The sequence below is a fragment of the Aethina tumida genome, chromosome 5 (genome assembly GCF_024364675.1).
Source record: "Aethina tumida isolate Nest 87 chromosome 5, icAetTumi1.1, whole genome shotgun sequence".
Classification (NCBI taxonomy): domain Eukaryota; kingdom Metazoa; phylum Arthropoda; class Insecta; order Coleoptera; family Nitidulidae; genus Aethina; species Aethina tumida.
In genome coordinates this window covers 11,369,432-11,387,989 of record NC_065439.1, presented here as the reverse complement: position 1 = coordinate 11,387,989, position 18,558 = coordinate 11,369,432, and the positions used below count along the sequence as shown (strand labels likewise).

General features: G+C 31.9%; 1 protein-coding gene across 12 annotated transcripts in view; it reads right to left on the bottom strand.

Moving 5' to 3' along the window:
* Positions 1 to 10,781: 10,781 nt before the first annotated feature.
* The window catches only part of LOC109596530 (cAMP-specific 3',5'-cyclic phosphodiesterase-like), a 229,574-nt gene continuing 221,797 nt past the window's right edge, over positions 10,782 to 18,558 (bottom strand). For all 12 annotated transcript variants that reach the window (XM_049967672.1, XM_049967673.1, XM_049967671.1 and 9 more), the window contains 3 exons: positions 12,864 to 12,957; positions 11,380 to 12,695; positions 10,782 to 11,268 (listed from right to left, as the gene is read on the bottom strand). In XM_049967672.1, coding sequence (XP_049823629.1) covers positions 11,419 to 12,695; positions 12,864 to 12,957 — 1,371 coding nt within the window. In that variant the 3' untranslated portion in view covers positions 10,782 to 11,268; positions 11,380 to 11,418. The remainder of the gene's footprint in view (positions 11,269 to 11,379; positions 12,696 to 12,863; positions 12,958 to 18,558) is intronic.

Genomic DNA, 18,558 nt, shown 5'->3' with positions numbered 1-18,558 from the left:
TTAATTTACATACATAATAATAATTATCATTAATAATTAACATAAGTATTATCAAACATAATAATATAATAATCATACATATATTGTTTTAGTAAATATTTTAAAATTATGGTAATTAATCAATAAAATACAAGTAAGCATTCTACTAATCCATTTACATTCCGATTCAAGACAATTTCGATCGTTAAATTTCCGATTAGCGCAGTCAAGACGGCACAAATAATTCTTCATTATTAATTACGATTAATCTGGCGTTACTTTAGATCTTTTTCCCAATTTATTATCTGTAATGAACACCATACACTTTCAAGTTTTCGAGGCATAAATAAATTAGAAAGAAAATTAGTCCGCTTTTCGCAGATGGGAGTCGGAAAATTGCTCATTTCAAAAGATCCAATGTTGCCAGTTAATATCCAAAATTTATATGTGCTCACGTCTCATCTTTTTCAATAATCAAGAAAACTAATTGTTTTTTAATAGGAAGCTATTTATTAAAGTATCCCTTGTGTAGTGTAATAAAAATTAATGGATTGCAATAAATGTTTCACATACTTAAGATTCTAGGTTTGATCTCACGTTTTACACGATTTAAGACATTTAGCAGTAAATTTTCCTAAACCCGCGGTAACAATTATGTACAAGCAATGCACTGAATTCGGTATTAAGTTTCCTGCACCTCGAAGAAAACTAAGTTTTGTCTTTATACGTATATACGTGACACGAATAATATTTCACGTTTCACGATTGCCGCACAAATAAAATTACATAAAATAATTTTAACCGAAAACAGTACTTTTATTTATGTAATCATTGTGATCGGTCAGAAAAAAACAAGAATCCCAGTGTGTAAAAAGCTGCGAGCTAAATAGATATTTTTTTATTAAAACCTCTCTCATGTACCCTAATAAAACTCATAAAACGCTAAAGTTTCTTAAACGTATACCCAAACACCGAATTCAAATCCCCATAAATCCACTTTCCAGTCACAGACAAACAAAAAACGGGACCATCCATTAAAATTATCGTTCGGGAATTCTTCTCTTGTTTCCTAACGTCGAATTTTATATGATTTATGGGATCGACAGTGGATCGTTATTCAAAGGAATATACTCCGACTAAAATGATTTCAATTGATCGAATTTAAATGTTGATCTAATACTCTTAAAATCAACAGGTGTGGCCACTTTAAAATTAAAACTTCTTAGACGGCGCATCCACCATTATTACAAGTAGTAGGGTGGTATTAAGTTTTTATTATAAAAAGATATATGTTGTGTATTCAGTTTTAATTTTGTAGTTTGTAATTTTTTATGAAGATGAGAAGTGAAACATTTGAATAATCTCGTTAAATATTGCATAGTAAAGAAAATTAGTGAGAGATTTAAAAATTGAAATTTGTATGTTCCCTCGGGAGTTTTCCCTTTGACGGATGTTCATGGTTTGTTAAATTTTTCAGTGGCATTCACATCCGCATGATGTTATTACATTGCCGCAACGTGAATTATGATTTGCTGTTTTTAGAAAAACAGAACCTGTTTAACATACTTAACAAGCACCAATTCGTTCTACGTCCTCTCTATTTGTAAATGATTAAAAATGTCGCCTTCAGAACAAATGTTGTTTTATTGATCATGCATTTTCTCCTCGGTGTACGAAATTAACCCGGATTTACCTGCGCATTCTGTTTGCACGTTTCCGGATTGATACACTTTTATGTAAATTCCTTGTCGTTTACGTCGTTTTCGAACTGAAAGGCGGATTCATAAATCGAAACCGGATCTGCGAACTTTTCAAAGGAAAAGAACAAGACAAATAAATTACAGACATCTTTTACACACTCTAATGAAGCAATTTGTTGAATTGTTCATTTAGTAATTTTCAGAATAGTTCCAGTGATTTTATTTGTAATCTTTGGTTTAATTACTTTCACAATACAATTATAAATATATCTAGGATTACATCAAACTGGATACTGGAAATTGTAATTTACCTTTTTAATGAATCATTTTTAAATCAAATAACTGTAACGAGCATTGGCTGTAACTTTAATTACAAGACTTAATTTTCAAACTGCACCTGAAGTTTTCTTGATTTTTTTATTTTATTAGATTTTATTGAATTTTTCTGATGTTCAAATTGAAGCTTTGCAAAAATTATTTTTACCATAAACTCTTTAAAAATTTACATAACAAGGAATGTGATAGTTTGTTAGAAGATTTAAATTAAAATTCAAAATATATTTTTTCAATTATATCTTTATTTAAAAAATTAAACTAAAATTATTTTATACTTTTTAAAAATATGACAATAGTACATCAAAATCTAAATATAAATTATGTTATATGGAAGTGTTATAAAATATTTTATTATTAATTATTTAATAAATTTTTGAAGAAATATTTTTTCCACTAAAACTATTTTAAAATGCTAGAATATTTACATTTGTATAAAATTTGCTGAAATAGTAAATGCATCAAATAAACCCCGCTAGACAAGGTGATTTTAATTAAATTAATTTTAATAATTCTTTACATAATTATATAAAGGCGGATTCACAAATCGAAGCCGGATCTGCGAACTTTTCAAAGGAAAAGGAAACACTCTAACGAAGCAATTTGTTGAATTGTTCATTTAGTCGGTCTAGGACTTGATGTTAATCATTTTAGTCATTTTTAGAATAGTTCCAACGATTTTATTTGTAATCTTTGGTTTAATTACTTTCAGAATACAATTATAAATAAACCTAGGATTACATCAAACTGGATACTGGAAATGGTAATTTACGTTTTTGATAATTCATCTTAAAATCAAATAACTGTAACGGGCATGGGCTGTAATTTTAATTATAAGACTTGTTTTCTTGAACTGTACCTGAAGTTTCATTGAATTTTTCTTACTACCTCGGTCGAAAGTACGTATTTTGCTCCCCGGTTCCGCGGCAGAAAATAGTATTTTTCTGTCGTGGAACCGGGGAGCAAAATACGCACTTTCGACCGAGGTAGTAAGAAAAATACTATTTCTAGAGTTCAGATAGAAGCTTTGCAAAAAATTATTTTTACCAAAAACTGTAAAAATATGACGATAATACACCAAAATCTAAATAAAGATTATGTTATATGGAAGTGTTATATAATATTTTATTATTAATTATTTAATAAATTTTTGAAGAAACATTTTTTCCACTAAAACTATTTTAAAATGCTAGAATATATATATTTGTATAAAATTTGCTGAAATAGTAAATGCATCAAATAAACCCCGCTAGCCAAAGTGATTTTAATTAAATTAATTTTAAAAATTCTTTACATAATTATATAAAGGCGGATTTCCAAATTGAAGCCGGATCTGCGAACTTTTCAAAAGAAAAGGACAAGACAAATAAATTATGAACATTATACACTCTAACGAAGCAATTTGTTGAATTGTTCATTTAGTCGGTCTAGGACTTGATGTTAATCATTTTAGCCATTTTCAGAATAGTTCCAACGATTTTATTTGTAATCTTTGGTTTAATTACTTTCACAATATTATCTATCTTATCAATTATAAATAAATCTAGGATTACATCAAACTGGATACTGGAAATGGTAAGTGGGCATGGGCTGTAATTTTAATTATAAGACTTGTGTTTCGATCTGTACCTGAGGTTTTCTTGATTTTTTTTATTTTATTAGATTTTATTGAATTTTTATAGTGTTCAGATCGAATCTTTGTTAATTTTTCTTATCGAATTATTTAATGTTTGTTGATCTTTAATTTAATTTTATATTATTAAGTATTTTGTTTTATTTTCCTTATATTTATTTGTTAATATAGTTTGGCTGTTTTTAACCTTCGTTTTAATTAAAGTCTTGGATTAAAAATTTGAGTAAAATTAACTAACATAATATTTCATATCACATTAGTTGAAGAAAAGTTGATTAATGAAAGTAAAGGTTAGTGATTAATATAGAATGAAAGTTGTACAATCGACGTCACCGATATCTTGTGTAAAAATCTCTCCCTTTAACCTGTCATAAAGAGTATTCAAAAAGTCTAGTTTACCGATTTAACATCTATAGTAATCAAATTACCATCAATAACCTGATACATCCGTTACATAATGGAGAAAAAGTGCATTAAATTTTTTTTCAAATTCATTCAAGTCACAGAAAACCTAAATTACATGTTCAAGTTCCAAAATGTGTTTGTTATGTTTAGAACCTTAGAAATCGATAAAACAGAATGGTAGAAAAATAAATGGTGCGATTTGTTTCATTTTATCACCAACGAATTTACTTGCCTAAATATTTCTGTCCCCGTTTTAGTGTTTGTGGTCAAACGTTGCTCAAGTAATCTTACTGACACTCCATCATCTTTGCCACAATGTAGCCAATTTACATCGGATCCCTGCATAGAATTTAGTAGGACATTAAGTGATAATTACAATGTGACCGTGCCAATATTGGCCCACGTGTCCTAAATACATGTAGATACATGCGAACCATGTAACAAGCATCATACGGATGCACAATTGAAATGAAACATGTGTTTTTGTACCAGACACACAATCAATCACACCGGATTTACTACAATTGTCTTTCCAGTTGACATTGTCAATATTTCCGAATATAAACATTGTGTCTAACCAATTCGTGAGCAAATAAGCAGCCCTTTAAAACAAATCCCGATTAATTCCCCACACGTAACAGATCTACCCGCAACCTTGAGAGGCACCGTTCGCGACGAATTGTTTCCCCGTGACTCCGCCAATTCAACCCCGTTCCTGTGTCTGGTTCGTGGGAGTTACTCACACGCATTCAGTTGGGGGGGCCTTTCGAAATGTTCGAATGCCGCCACGAGATCCAGTGCGACCGGTTCGTTTGGGCCCTTCTGGCGCGCTCACGACGATCGATCCAGCCTTTCCCAGGACTAGGATGCCTCTGATGGCCACGATGACTCTTACTGATACTTGAAACGCCGATCTATTTCGTTCGCACTATTATTTTCAGGCAACGGCCACTTTGTTTCGGTGTTTGGATGAGAGAATCTGGAAGTGATCATCGAATTCACCGTTACCTTCAAATGGGTTCCGTTTTAAATGTAATTGTAACAAATTGTACGATAAGTTGGGCATTTCAAATAATGTTGAATGCGTGGAGAATTCGGGGGAAAATAATAGATTAAAGCCTAATTTAAATAAAATTATTAGAACATTGTTGAATTCTGTACAAAATAATGAGATCATTAGCTGTCCACTCTTATGTAAATAATTTTTAGTAATAAAAACTGAACATTTCTTTTTGTAGTTTATTAAAACGTTAAATGAAGTGTTTTTTTTATTTAAGTCGAGAGAAATAATATTTTAAAGGCTGAATTTTACTAAAATTATTAGAACAATGTTGAATTCTGCAATTAGCTCTCCACTCTTGTGTAAAAATTTTTAGTAATAAAAACTGAACATGTCTTTTTGTAGTTTATTAAAACCTTAAAATCTAATTGTAACAAATTGTACGATAAGTTGGGCATTTCAAATAATGGTGAATACGTGGTGTTTTTTTTACTAAAGTCGAGAGAAAATAATATTTTAAAGGCTAAATTTTAATAAAATTATTGAATTCTGCACAAACTAATGAGGTCATTGTCTGTCCACTCTTGTGATAATTATTTTTAATAACAAACACTGATCAGTCTTTTTGTAGTTTATTAACATGTTAAATGAAACTATCATAACTCTGTTACTAGTCATCTAAGTTTGACTAGTAAAATGAATAGAGAATTGAAATATCTATCAAATGAAGTATACACAAAAAATAGGTGGTGGTGGTTTTATATAGTGTATATTTGAGGAGAAAATGTTTACTCCACAGTATAATAATACATAATAGGATAGATTAGTTATATTTAATTAGTATATTAAATAATCTATCGTTAATATTTCAATATTTTGTATACACTCACTTTTGTTTGAACGTTTCCCAATTAAGGCAGACATTGACGAAATTTCTAATAACTAAATAAATAGTTACAAAGCATTTCACTTAGTTAATTATAATCCCACACTTTATAAGTTTGATACAGTTTTCGCGATTACGTTTTGTCTAAACTAGCAAACTAGGATGAACAAGCAACAAAACATAATACGAATTTAATAACTCCAGCTTAAACGCAAGCTCATAGATAAAGTTACGACTAGTTAGTTGTTGTTCAGTCATACTCGTGTCTAATTCGGCATTAATCTACTTTGTAATAATCAGAAACAAAAATCACCCAATAATTCAATTATTGTATAATTAACGGCAACAAGTTGAATCGGATCAGAAACGATTGGTGTCGTTGCCGAAAATTCTATTTTATTTAGACCGTTTTAATTACGCAAATTTATCAGGTACCTAATCTTTATTCTGGGCAATTTTAACTTTGATGTTTTTTTTTGAGTCGTTTGCAAGCGGATCTTTAATTACAATTTTCTTTTGACGACGAATTAACGCCAGAAAAATCGGAAAATAAAAAGTAAATTTAATTTTTATCAGCTGGTCGATGCGATAAGTTTCAAAACATAAATTTTAACGACACTGTTTTCGCAGCAAAAATAAATTGAAGGCTATAAATCAAATAGTACAACATCGTTGGGTGTAGTTGGCTAATTAACCGGTTATTGACAGATAATTAACGAACGTTTGTCCAACATATTATGGTTTATTCATGTGAAATGACCTGCGTTATTTCGCCTGTGCGACCTTTGTGTTATCTGATTTGGATGGTTGTCACAAATTAAGGCTTAAAAAGTCGTTTATTGTTTTTGAACTTTAACTGAATATTATGCAACAGAAAAAGTAGTTTACTTTTTAACAATAAATTTTAAAATTCATATTATTCATTAAATAATTTTTTGGGTTAAGTACTCTTCTACCAGGCTTATTTGCTTTAACCGAGGAGGATTATCAAAACATATTTTCAGTATAATTATACAATCAGGAATGTCTATATTAGTTACGTGCAAAGGGTGCAATGGCAACTATCAGAATCAAAATTTTGTTATATTCATTTAATTTATGTGGAGTCATTTTGTTCAACCTTTTGATGAAATTCATTGTATGAATTTCTAAATGTTAATTAATTGCAGTTTAGTTTTGGCCTATTACCAAACATGAGATAATCAGGACGAATTTAACGATGATTATTTTCATTGTAATATTATCATATTTAAACTGATGAAATATGAGGGTGGTTTGAAAAGTTTCCGACCTAACAATGATACAATTTTTTTCTTAATTTTTTAATTTATTTTTCTACACTCCTTGTGCACTCTACACACTTCGATGCTACCAACTCTCTAATCCGTTCAAATAGTACTCGGCGTTTTTCGCTACAAAATAATTGTTCATAAAGATGGTTCTCCTCATTTGACGAAAATTTTTGTCCTCCGAGCGCAGTTTTTAGATGAGAGAACAAAAAGAAGTCGCTTGGGGCTAGATCTGATGTCACATTACAAATGCGACGTGCTGCTTTTGTTGTTTTAAACCGATTTTTTGAACACTATACACACCATTTCAACAAGAGGAAATTAAATTTAATAGAAGAAGGAAATTAAAAAAAAAAATTAATAAAAATATATTCAAATAAATCAAGAACCAAATCGATATCGAAACTAATTACCGAATTTTTTTAACGAGAGGTGCTAATTAATCCCAAATATTGAAACGTCGATCAAAAAGTAATAACGGTAACGTATCATATGCATTATTGTTTTATATGCAGGCGCATAATTAATTATCCTCCGACAAACGCACATAAATGTAAAACCGTGACCAATTAGTTTTATTTTGTTCGTGAAATCACCGTTATTGCCAGATACCACATTCGCACAGATCAAAAATATGCAGAATTTCCATTTATCGGTTTTTGGTAGCTTTTGTGGATGTAACAATTGGAATAAATATGAAAATACTATTTATATTACTGTTACTGGGATCCAAAATATTTTCAATATTTATTCATTTATTTGTATTTCACATTTATTTTAAATTTGTTATTTATCATTTATTGGTACATTTTTTCCAATCAGATCACAATTTTGTATTAACAGCAGTAGAAAATGTATTTATAAAAAAATGAATATTGTAGCAGACTTCTCTGTGGAATTTGAATGAAAGAAAAGGATTTTTCGGGTTGAGCGAAGATGCGATTGACTTTTCAAGTAAAAGGAAATATGATATGAAAATTAATCAACCGAATTTATTAAACTGAAAGCTTTATCAAAGAAGTCCAGATCATTTGTTCCATTCCACTTTGATCTTACAAGTGATGCGAGACCGAAAATATGTATGAGTGAAAATATTCAGGGGCCTTTTGTTGTTTGTCCACACTAATTTTTAAACTCAATATTGAGGCATTAAATAATCCGGTTTGTTTTAATGAACATTTCATCCAAACAAAACATTTATCTGATTGTTACTCAATTACTTTCTAGGACAACAACAAAAGTGAAAAAACTTCTCGAGCATCAAAGTCCAAGAGAGCTATACAATTCAAAAGTTAATTACATTAAATAGAATAGAGGAAGTAGCATCGAAAAGCAAAAACTAAATTATTTTAAGAAAACAATACACCACAAGACAAAGATTGCATTTTCTAAATGAAAAATTACAATAATTGTCTAAAAATCCCTAAAAACCTTATTAAGAAACGTCATTAAATATTCAATTATGCAGCTGACAGTTTTTAAAGCCAATTAACACAGAGTTAAAGTTTGTGCCAAAATGTTTACCCAGATGAAATTCCTCGTCCAAAACTGAAATCAAGACATCGTTAAGTATTAAATGAACAAAGTTTGTATTAAAATACGGGCGTTGGCACTTTTTTGCAGATCTAAAATTAGTACACCTCCCTAATTAACATGAATTAAACCCCTTTTTTAAATGGGGCCGCGAAAGAAACTTAAGACTTTCGAAAACAAGTTCCACAACTCGATTACAACTCGATTTAAATCAATTTTGTTTCGTAAATAGTTATTCGCCGGGTAAAATTTTGATTATCTCATATATTGCGCAATCTCGTAGCGGGATCTCATTGTGAGCCAGTGTTAATTACGGACTAGAAAACGCCTCGAATAAACTAGTGTGAAGTCCCTGTAATGAAAAGGAGGCCGCGACAAGGATCCTTCTCCTTCCAGATCCTACGATATGCACTCGACAACACAATTTTATTTTGAAACAATGAATCCTTTTTACCATTATTTTCTACCTCCGACTTATTTTCAGGCGCTGCGAATCTTTAAAATCGGCTGATTAAAATGGATTAACCCCGGGTTTCAGGGGTTGAATATTTAAATTGTAAATCGAGTTATTTGAAGCTTTTTTACCGTGATTAAAATCGATAATTATGTCTGAGATTTTTTCGTGGGGATTCGTCACGGATCGTTTTCTAATTATTTTGATGTGATCTCAACTGGAAACAACACAGGGTATTAATTAAAACAGGCAAAAATGCTTGGGTAACATGTATAATTGTTATTGTGTTACCTTTTAGGGATTCAACGATTTACGCGGTTTTACGTTCATAATGTCTAAAAATTTAAAATATTTGTTTTAATATTTAATATATTTATTAAAATGTAAGTAAATATTGGTTTGCTGATACCGTGCTTTACTTACAATTATATTCAAACTTGTTGAGTAAACAACTCATATTTTTCTAATGGAATATAACATTAAAATGCATATGCAAAATATTGTTTTAAGTCAGCTATTTTACGAGATAAATATTATTACGTTTAACTTACGTCATTGTTTTCGCGAATATTTGTTTGAATTTGATTTTATCTATTTAAGTATTTTGGTTTTCAAGGTTCTAATTATTTAACTTGTCTCAATATAAATAGTTTTAATCTTAAGTAAAATTTTAATTACAACAACAACCAACCATTTTAATTAATAAGAAAACTTTATCATATATTTTAATAAGTAGTTCAATGACATTATTAAATATATAAACTTGTTATTAAATTGTTTCGTCAGAAAATTCTTGACCCAAACTGTATATTTACTACACAATATTTATTTATAAATTAACATGCTATGCAATTTTATAAATAGAATATGATGCGACTCTATATTTTAGCTAAATATTCATATTCTTTTTTTATAAATTTAAAAAACAGAATTTTAAATTATTTCTTAAATGATCATAAAATAAAGCAAAAAATATAAAGAAATCTGTAAAAGTTCAAAATGATGAATACAGAAAGCTTTCCTGAATTTCACATAGTTATGGAAACTTTGGATAGATAGCGCCACAGTATACATAAATTAATCCTGCTGAAGATACGATCTTTATATCAAACACAATTCTATATATATGTATATTAATCAAGAATTATGTGTATAAAAAATTGATATTATTAAGTGCGCTTTAAATAATATACAATTAAAAATGATTAAATCAATTATTAAATAAAATATTTTAACTCTTAAAACAATACGTACAAATGAAATAGATTCCATTTGATTTGCAAATTTAGATTTTAGTTAAGTTGATTTGTAAATTTAATTTATTCAAATCTGACTACTTACCTTTATTGCTTTTCAATGTTTTGTGACCAATTTCATTATTTATTTGAAATTAGGGTACTTTAATACATATTTTATGCTGTCTGTCTTTTGTTAATCAGATCTTTTAGGTTCATGTTAGTAAGTTTTAGACAGTTAGTAGAAAAATTGTAGTTTTCAACAGCATAAATAAAGTTTTATTTGCGCAAAGTATACACATCCTGCGGGAGGTAAAAAAATAATACGAACCACTAAAATGGAGAGAGCTTTACTTGTGTAACATAGCTGACATGACACATAGTACCTATACATACACGGGGGTTTGTTTTTTTTATTTTTTAATGGGGGCGGGGGATCTGAGTATTACACCGACAGATATAATGAACTATGTACAGATGTATAGTCAGTAGTATATTTTTTTTTGGGCTGTGTCTTCCTACTTTAAGGCATGACGAAGAAGGGTTGTTTTTTATCCATTATTCGTGGTGGAGAGAAGGCCAAAACAGAAGAACAGAACGTGAAACGTACACTCCCAGGAACTGCAAGGGGGGAACGGGGCCGCGCACAACCGGCCCCTCAATTATTTTATTTATTAATTTAATTTTTTTGTTTTGTTTAATTAGATTCAGTCAAGCGATGCAAACATAACAAATGCCGCGCCTGCGCGGTGTGGCGCCGGGACACAGTCGTCGACAGGTCGGCCAGCGAATCACTGTCGGACGCGCCACCACTGCTGCACCTGAAACAATTATAAACTACCATTAATACCGCTGTCTTAACTCCTCTCAGAGATTTTATGTAAAAATTTGGCTTGATTATTAAAGTTTAAATGAGTGTGAATGATAGTTACCTTTTCGGTCAGCTTCCTGCAGAGGCCCACCAGCCTCCGTCACATCGGAGCCTCGGCCTCGCTCTCCGCCTCGCCCTCCTCCAACGTCACCTGGAACCTGATACCGCTCGGTCGTTGCGGGTCAGGCGCCTCTTCGGCGGGCGGACTGGGCGGTATCGCGCTCTGGTACCAATCCCTGTTCTCTTCCAACGTATCTAAAATATCTTGCGCGTCCGGATGGACCAGATCGGCCCATGTTTCCCACAACGGATGGACGATGTAGTCAATGAAACCGACCTGTGACTTCTCGATGGTGGCTGACAATCGATCGCACATCGGCGAAATGTCCATTTTGGCCTCGCGTTCCCTGTCTCCTTGCTGGAAGAATTCTTCCATCAGCAAATCGACCCAGCGTTTGTACAATGCCAATGGTTTTGTGGGGTTGCTGAGGTCGGCGCAGTGCACCAGGTTCTCTAGCACTTGGATCCTGTCCGTGTAGTTGTCGAGTAGGAGCACTCCGGATCCGGCAACTTTTTTGGTCTCAACCATGGTCTTCAGGTCAGCGAGTAAGCTCATGTGTTTGGACATGTCAGTGCTCAGTACCATGTCTATGACCATTTTACGCAAAGTCTGTCTTTGTTTCTTGGAGAGGTTGCAGAAGATGTCGCAGCCTTCATTTGAGAGAAGTTTGAAGGCGACGGCCAGATGGTGGTTTTCTAGCACGCTCTCGTCATTGTACATCAGCGCCAATTCGGAACTGGAGTTGATTAAGAACTGATTTGTCAATCCGGGATGGTCTACGTCATGGACGCATGCAGCGAACAAAGCGGCGGTCACTTCCAGGGGCGTGAACACCGACTCCAAAGCCGGTGTGTTGAGCAGCACGTGCGTGCTCTGCGTTACATCTGCGGCGTGCAACGAATTATGGAAGGGATTGTCCTTCACGTAGTGATCCTCCAGCGTCATCATGAACGTGATGAAGGTCTTCGGCGGTATCATCATCGCCTTCAGTAGTTCTCTGCTAGTGAATGTGGTGTAGGCGACACATGTTAACGGTCTACCGTTACTCAGATCTCCGATGCGGAAAATGTCGATACCCCATTTGTCGATCTCACCCAGACACTTGCCCAATTCGTCTTCGTACGGCGTTTCGACGCCCAAATTCGGGAGACGTTCGCCGGTGAAGGAGTTGGTGTGGCACAGCTTCCTGTTCACCCCGGAAATCTGGGACATGGTAGTGTGGGTGCCGCGCGGCTTCTCCTTGCGCTGCGCACCCTTCGGCTGCTCCTTCTCTTCATCTAGACGCAGTGAGGGGATGTCTAACTCTTGTTGTTTATCTGTGAAACAATAAAGAATTTGGTTAATTTTTATTTTATTGACTAATGTGCCTCAAATGTATTTCAAATGTCTCGTTATTTAGTGTTTAGTTATTGATGTCACTTGTGTTTTAACAATGAATGAGATTAAGATAAAATAAATTTCAGAAATTCTGCGAAAATACTTACCAAGGAAAGTCGAACAAATGTATTCCGAAATTTGATTTCCAGATTTGCTTGATTCCGAAAAGTGGGAGAGTTCTTTATTCAGCATACGTTTGAACTGGAAATAAAAAAAAAAATTATTTAATTTGTGTTAAAATTGAAACATTTTAAATAAATGAACTGACGTTTACAGGTTCATCTCCGTTACGAAGCTTAGTTAAAAACCGGGATATAACTATCATATTGAGAAATTTGAGGGCTACCGGCACCGAGTTTAACACTCGAAGCTGAAGTGCTTAAATAATTTTAATTTTGGATACGTTTTATTGAACAATAAGCAAAACAAATGTAATAAAGATAACGTTAAATCCTTTTAATCCTTTTAACGTAAGCATTTGTCACGATAAATTTTTCGTATAAAGACCAGTCGATATTTTTCAATAACGATCTTATCTCTGACGATGATTGATCGATTAAAACCGGTGTAATTAGCCGTTTTCTAACCGCCTTCCTAATTAATGCGAAACGCTTGATCCATATATGGTACGACCGTTTAAAAAACCGCTGGTAATTGCTAATATGTGTCAATAATATTAATGAACACGCATTAATCAGACCACTTCAATCGGAACATTAATGCATTTGACGTAGGTTAGGGTTTCGAAAAAGAACGAATCGTAACAATTGTGCAACGCGATCACAAGATCTTTGACGTCGGTCGAAAATTTGCACTGCAATTAGCAGGAACTGAATTATGTTACCTTCATCTCCGCAATGGCAGCGGTGATGGCGATATCGGCCATAATGTTCAACCACGGCAAATTCTCAAACAACCGTTCGGAACTGGGGGGAATCCTGTCAATCACTTCCTCAGAATGAGCCCGTTTCAATACCCTCCTGCGGGAATCCGGACGTTCATCCGACGAAAACATCGTTCAAAACACCAACAAATCACCGATTTTAAATCCCCAAAACAGCACACACGTCAAAAGTCAACAAAATCACAAAATGTAACGAGTCTAAGATGATCCACCGGTCAATTTCAGTGGACGATGGCTGTGTTTGCTCCTGCTTAAAGGTCCCAACACAACTGACCGAGTGCGATAAGCGCGCACGCTTAAATAGCGGATCGCAGGAACGTGCACGTTTTACGTTCACGAAATAAGATAATACCGAGAAGCGCGAGGTGTACGCGCACGCCACGCTCGAGATTTTCGTTGGCGACGCGCCGTTCCAAATTCGAGGGGCACGTCCGCGTCTTCCCTGCGACGCCCACGCGAGATATTTCGCAGAAAAATTTATCAGAATATAATAATAATAATAATAATAATACTAATACTGGATCATCCTTATGCTACATACATGCATCTCTGAATTCAAATTAAACATATCACAGAGCGTAAATAATCCGTTGAAAACCAAACTAAAACCACGAGAGACGTCTTGTAGGTGGATTTGAATTAGTAATTCCGTTGACTAAATCTGACTCCCACACGTTCAAAATCCTCAAACTAAATTATTCCAAAAATGGTTAAGGCAAGTTTAAATGCAGAGTTTAATTTATTACTCAGATTTAATTAAATTGAACACAAATAGATGATGAAAGCAGGTGGTTTAAAAGTGGATAATAATGTAAAATGTTAAATACGTATTTTATTGTTTAAGTTACGATAAAGCGAATTTTTACATTGTTACTCACAGAAATGCTAAGTAAATTTGTCATTGATTTGAATAAAACATCTAGACAGCAAATTTTTTAAATTTTATGCAGCTTTAAAATTTCCTTCTTTGTTTATTCATATTTTTGTTAATAATAATTTATAGATAAATCATCATGTGATTTATACTAGTTCAAGGTTTGAAGTAGTTGAATTAATTAAAAATATTTTGCACACTTTGAGATTATTAATCAAACTACATTCGAACTTGGATAACTAGAAAGAAATTAATTAATTAGCAATCACATTACTTTCAAATCTTTATTTTCATGGCAAAGAAAATAACATTGCAAATTTTGTCAATTTTAAAGATTTGGTGATATAAAAAAGTAATAAAATACAGAAGATCAAAATTTTTTAATTTAATATTAAGTTTAATGACTTCTGTTCAATCCAATAAAGTTTTACATTTTTTAATGCTCCTTTCCTTATCCCCATTTTATTTTAATTGATCCGTAAAGAAGATTACAATAATATAAAAATGGCAAATCTTCTAAGGGTAAACAATTAAACGTTTCACAAATGATCAATTTACGTCTTAAGAATTTAAAAATATGCATCGCATTTCTTTAAAGTCTCATTTTTATTAGTAATATATATTTTTCTAAATAGTCATGTGATTTATACTAGTTCAAGGTTAATTGGTGTTGAAATTAATTAAAAATATTTTGCAAACTTTGAGATTATTAGTCAAACTACATTCAAAGTTGGAAAACTAGAAAGAAATTAATTAATTAGCAATCACTACTTTCAAATCTTTATTTTCATATCAAAGAAAATAACATTGCAAATTTTGTCAATTTTAAAAACTTGGTGATATAAAGAAGTAATAAAATGCAGAAGATAAATTCTTTAATTTAAGTTTAATGATTGCTGTTCAGTCGAATAAAGTTTTACATTTTTCACAGATTCTTTCCTTATCCTCACTTTATTTTAAGAAATTAGTCAAAAAAATTATATATTATGGTAAATCTTCCAAAGGTAAGTAATCAAACGTTTCAAATGGTCAATTTACGTCCTAAGAATTTAAAAATATGCACCATGTTTCTTTTCTTTCCTATTTTTATTAGTAATATATATTTTTCTATATCAATCCAATTAGTAGTTTCTGAGATATGGCTGATGACCTCCTCTCATTATGTGGCCAGCCGGCAAATTCAAAATTATTTTATAGTTTATTTGATAATTTAAAACCTTCATAAGTTGTTAAAAATATGCATCACGTTTCTTAGAGGACCCATTTTTATTAGTACATATATTTTTCTATATCAATCTAATTAGTAGTTTCTGAGTATGGCTGATAACCTCCACCCATTATTTGGCCAGCCGGCACATTCACAATGATTTTGTAGTTGATAATTTAAAATCTTTGTAAGTTGATGTTTGATAACACTTTTCCTGGCATGCGTGTGTTATAGAAGTTCCATTTAGCTTTTATACTATTAGTGAATTTTCAACCAAAACAACAGTTACAAGAATTTGTCTCTTAGATTTCCGACAATTTTGTAATTTACTCAAGCCCACGCTAATTTATGTCTTCCATCGAATCTTACATTAACCCACTGACATATTTTCTGCTTTTTCAATGGTTTTTATCGAACAAGCTGTATTTCCTTGAAATCTCAACTTTGAAGATGTGCCAAAAATCGTGAACGATTCCACTTAATTTTATTGGTTCAATGTTTTGTTGATGTCAGACGCATTTAAAACATAAACGTTACAAAAATAGTTATTGTGTTTTAAACAAAAACCTATTCAGTACCAGAAAATTGCGAAATTACATTTAACTACTAATGATTTTTCATTGAAAGTTTTTCTATTTATAATTCGGTTTAATTTTATTTGCATCTTATTTAAAATTTACAAGCCGGTTTAAAGTTTAATTTATATAAAACTTCAATTTAAGTTTGAAAGTATAATTACTTAAACCGTAATTAAATAAACGAAAATTTAAGGCTAAAACTCGACACAAAAATCATGCAAAACAATTTAATTAAATTAATTAATTATTTATCGAGTATGTGATTAAAAATTCCCAATGTTACACCTGACTAGTAGATAAAAAGTGCTTCTGAAAAAATTGGTAAATATATATTTTTTATATTATCAATTGATTTTATCTCAAAAATAACGAATGCCGGTTTTTCCAATAATATATTACAGGGATATACAAAAAATATTTTAATTAAAAATATTTTTAAGAAAAGGAAAACACTGCAGTTGTTTTTTCCGCAAAGGAATTTTCTTTGTATTCCGAGTATTCTATTCTCAATTCGTTCCCGACACGAAATATCATTCGGAACAGCTGCGAGGCCATTCATCAAATAATTTCCCGGATTTGATGAGCTTGCGTGGAAATCACAACGTACACTTTTCTCGTTAGTCGACCAAAATTATTTATGTCTATTATAACACGACGTAGATCGATATTCCCAGAAAGGGTGTTTTTATTTAGTCCCGAATTATGATTTTAATAATCTATGTAAATATTATTTGTTTTTGAAATTGAATTTGTTTCAAATAAAAACAAATATATTTTATTTACTTGGATTCGACGTTTGAAAACATGTATTGGCATACGTGTAGTACAAAAACGTAACACAGTTACATTAATTAAAAACAACAAAACAGAAATAAATCCAGAAATGTTCAGTAATATTTCATATTCCCAGCACATTTTATCGCACTTTTCTGTTTTAAAAGCTGACGTAAAACGAGGAAATTCAGTATCATCGTGAAAATAAATCGCACGTGCGAACTAATTAATGCAAAATTTGGTGAAAATCCCGGACGAAAACAAAACCCTCCAGACAATAAAATAATAAATAATCCAATCGAAAAACAACCGTCTGACATAACGACAATAATAACAACAATAATGAGCAAACAATAGTTTTCTGTGCGTAGGTATTTTCCATTTTCGGTAAACATTAATATTTTGCCTTTCACCCAGCCCAAAAATCCATTGTTTTCGTCGATCGACATTTGATTTGTGGAGCCCTGAGACGCAGAAACGACAAAAAAGGTGATGCAATTTTGGCTAGTTAATAAAACGCACGGGGAGAACATAATCTTTTTGTTTGTTTTGTCTGAAAACAGGCCGCAGATAAAATTTCAGACCCCCGATTAGTGTTATTAACAACGCTATCGATGACGTCGGTACGAGTTCAATATGCACGATTAGAACCACAGAAACAGTGTTTGATGTGCGTTTTTGTCCAATCGAATCGAAAGGGCGGATTAAATGTTTTTGTGACAAATCAAACGTTCAAAGGGATTTAGCCAAATTTTTACCAGTTACAAAAGCTTTTTGTTTGATTTACGATAAAACTATGACCGTTATTCATACAATTACGTTTTTTAATTTTGTTTTCAAATTAATATTGATTTTATTTGCTGATATTTTTAAGACAGCCTGTTATTAAAATATATCTCATTATAATTAATTTACAATAGACAATAGATTAGAAACTGATGCGAAGTTTTTGGACATCCTGTTACGTTCGAGTCCATTTGGAATTTAGCGTCAAACTTATTATTAATTATTTATAAACGTATTCGGACCGGAAAACTTTTCGACTGAATTTTAGGTCGATTGCGATTTGCGTAATAAGTCCAAATATATCGTGCGAAATTAAAACGATATCTTTCCTGCTTGACTAGAACGAGTTAAAAAAAAAAAACAATTATACGTGTATGCACAGATGTGAGGTCTGTCGTATAATAAGGACTAACTAAAGAATTGTATTCAAAATGGGAAAACTAACTCAGAATTACATTAACAAACGTCTAAAACACATGTTACTACCCGTTTGCGGCCACACAAATAATCTCAATCAATAGTTGGTATTATTATATGTAGCCATGTAAGTCTGCAGTCTATTTGTCCATTAATAAACGCTTTTATCATCTAAGATATTGTTTCCCAAATATTAATTACTCTTTGTTTTTTATGTACAAGTGGACGAGGCATACTAATATTAACTATAGAACTCATTACA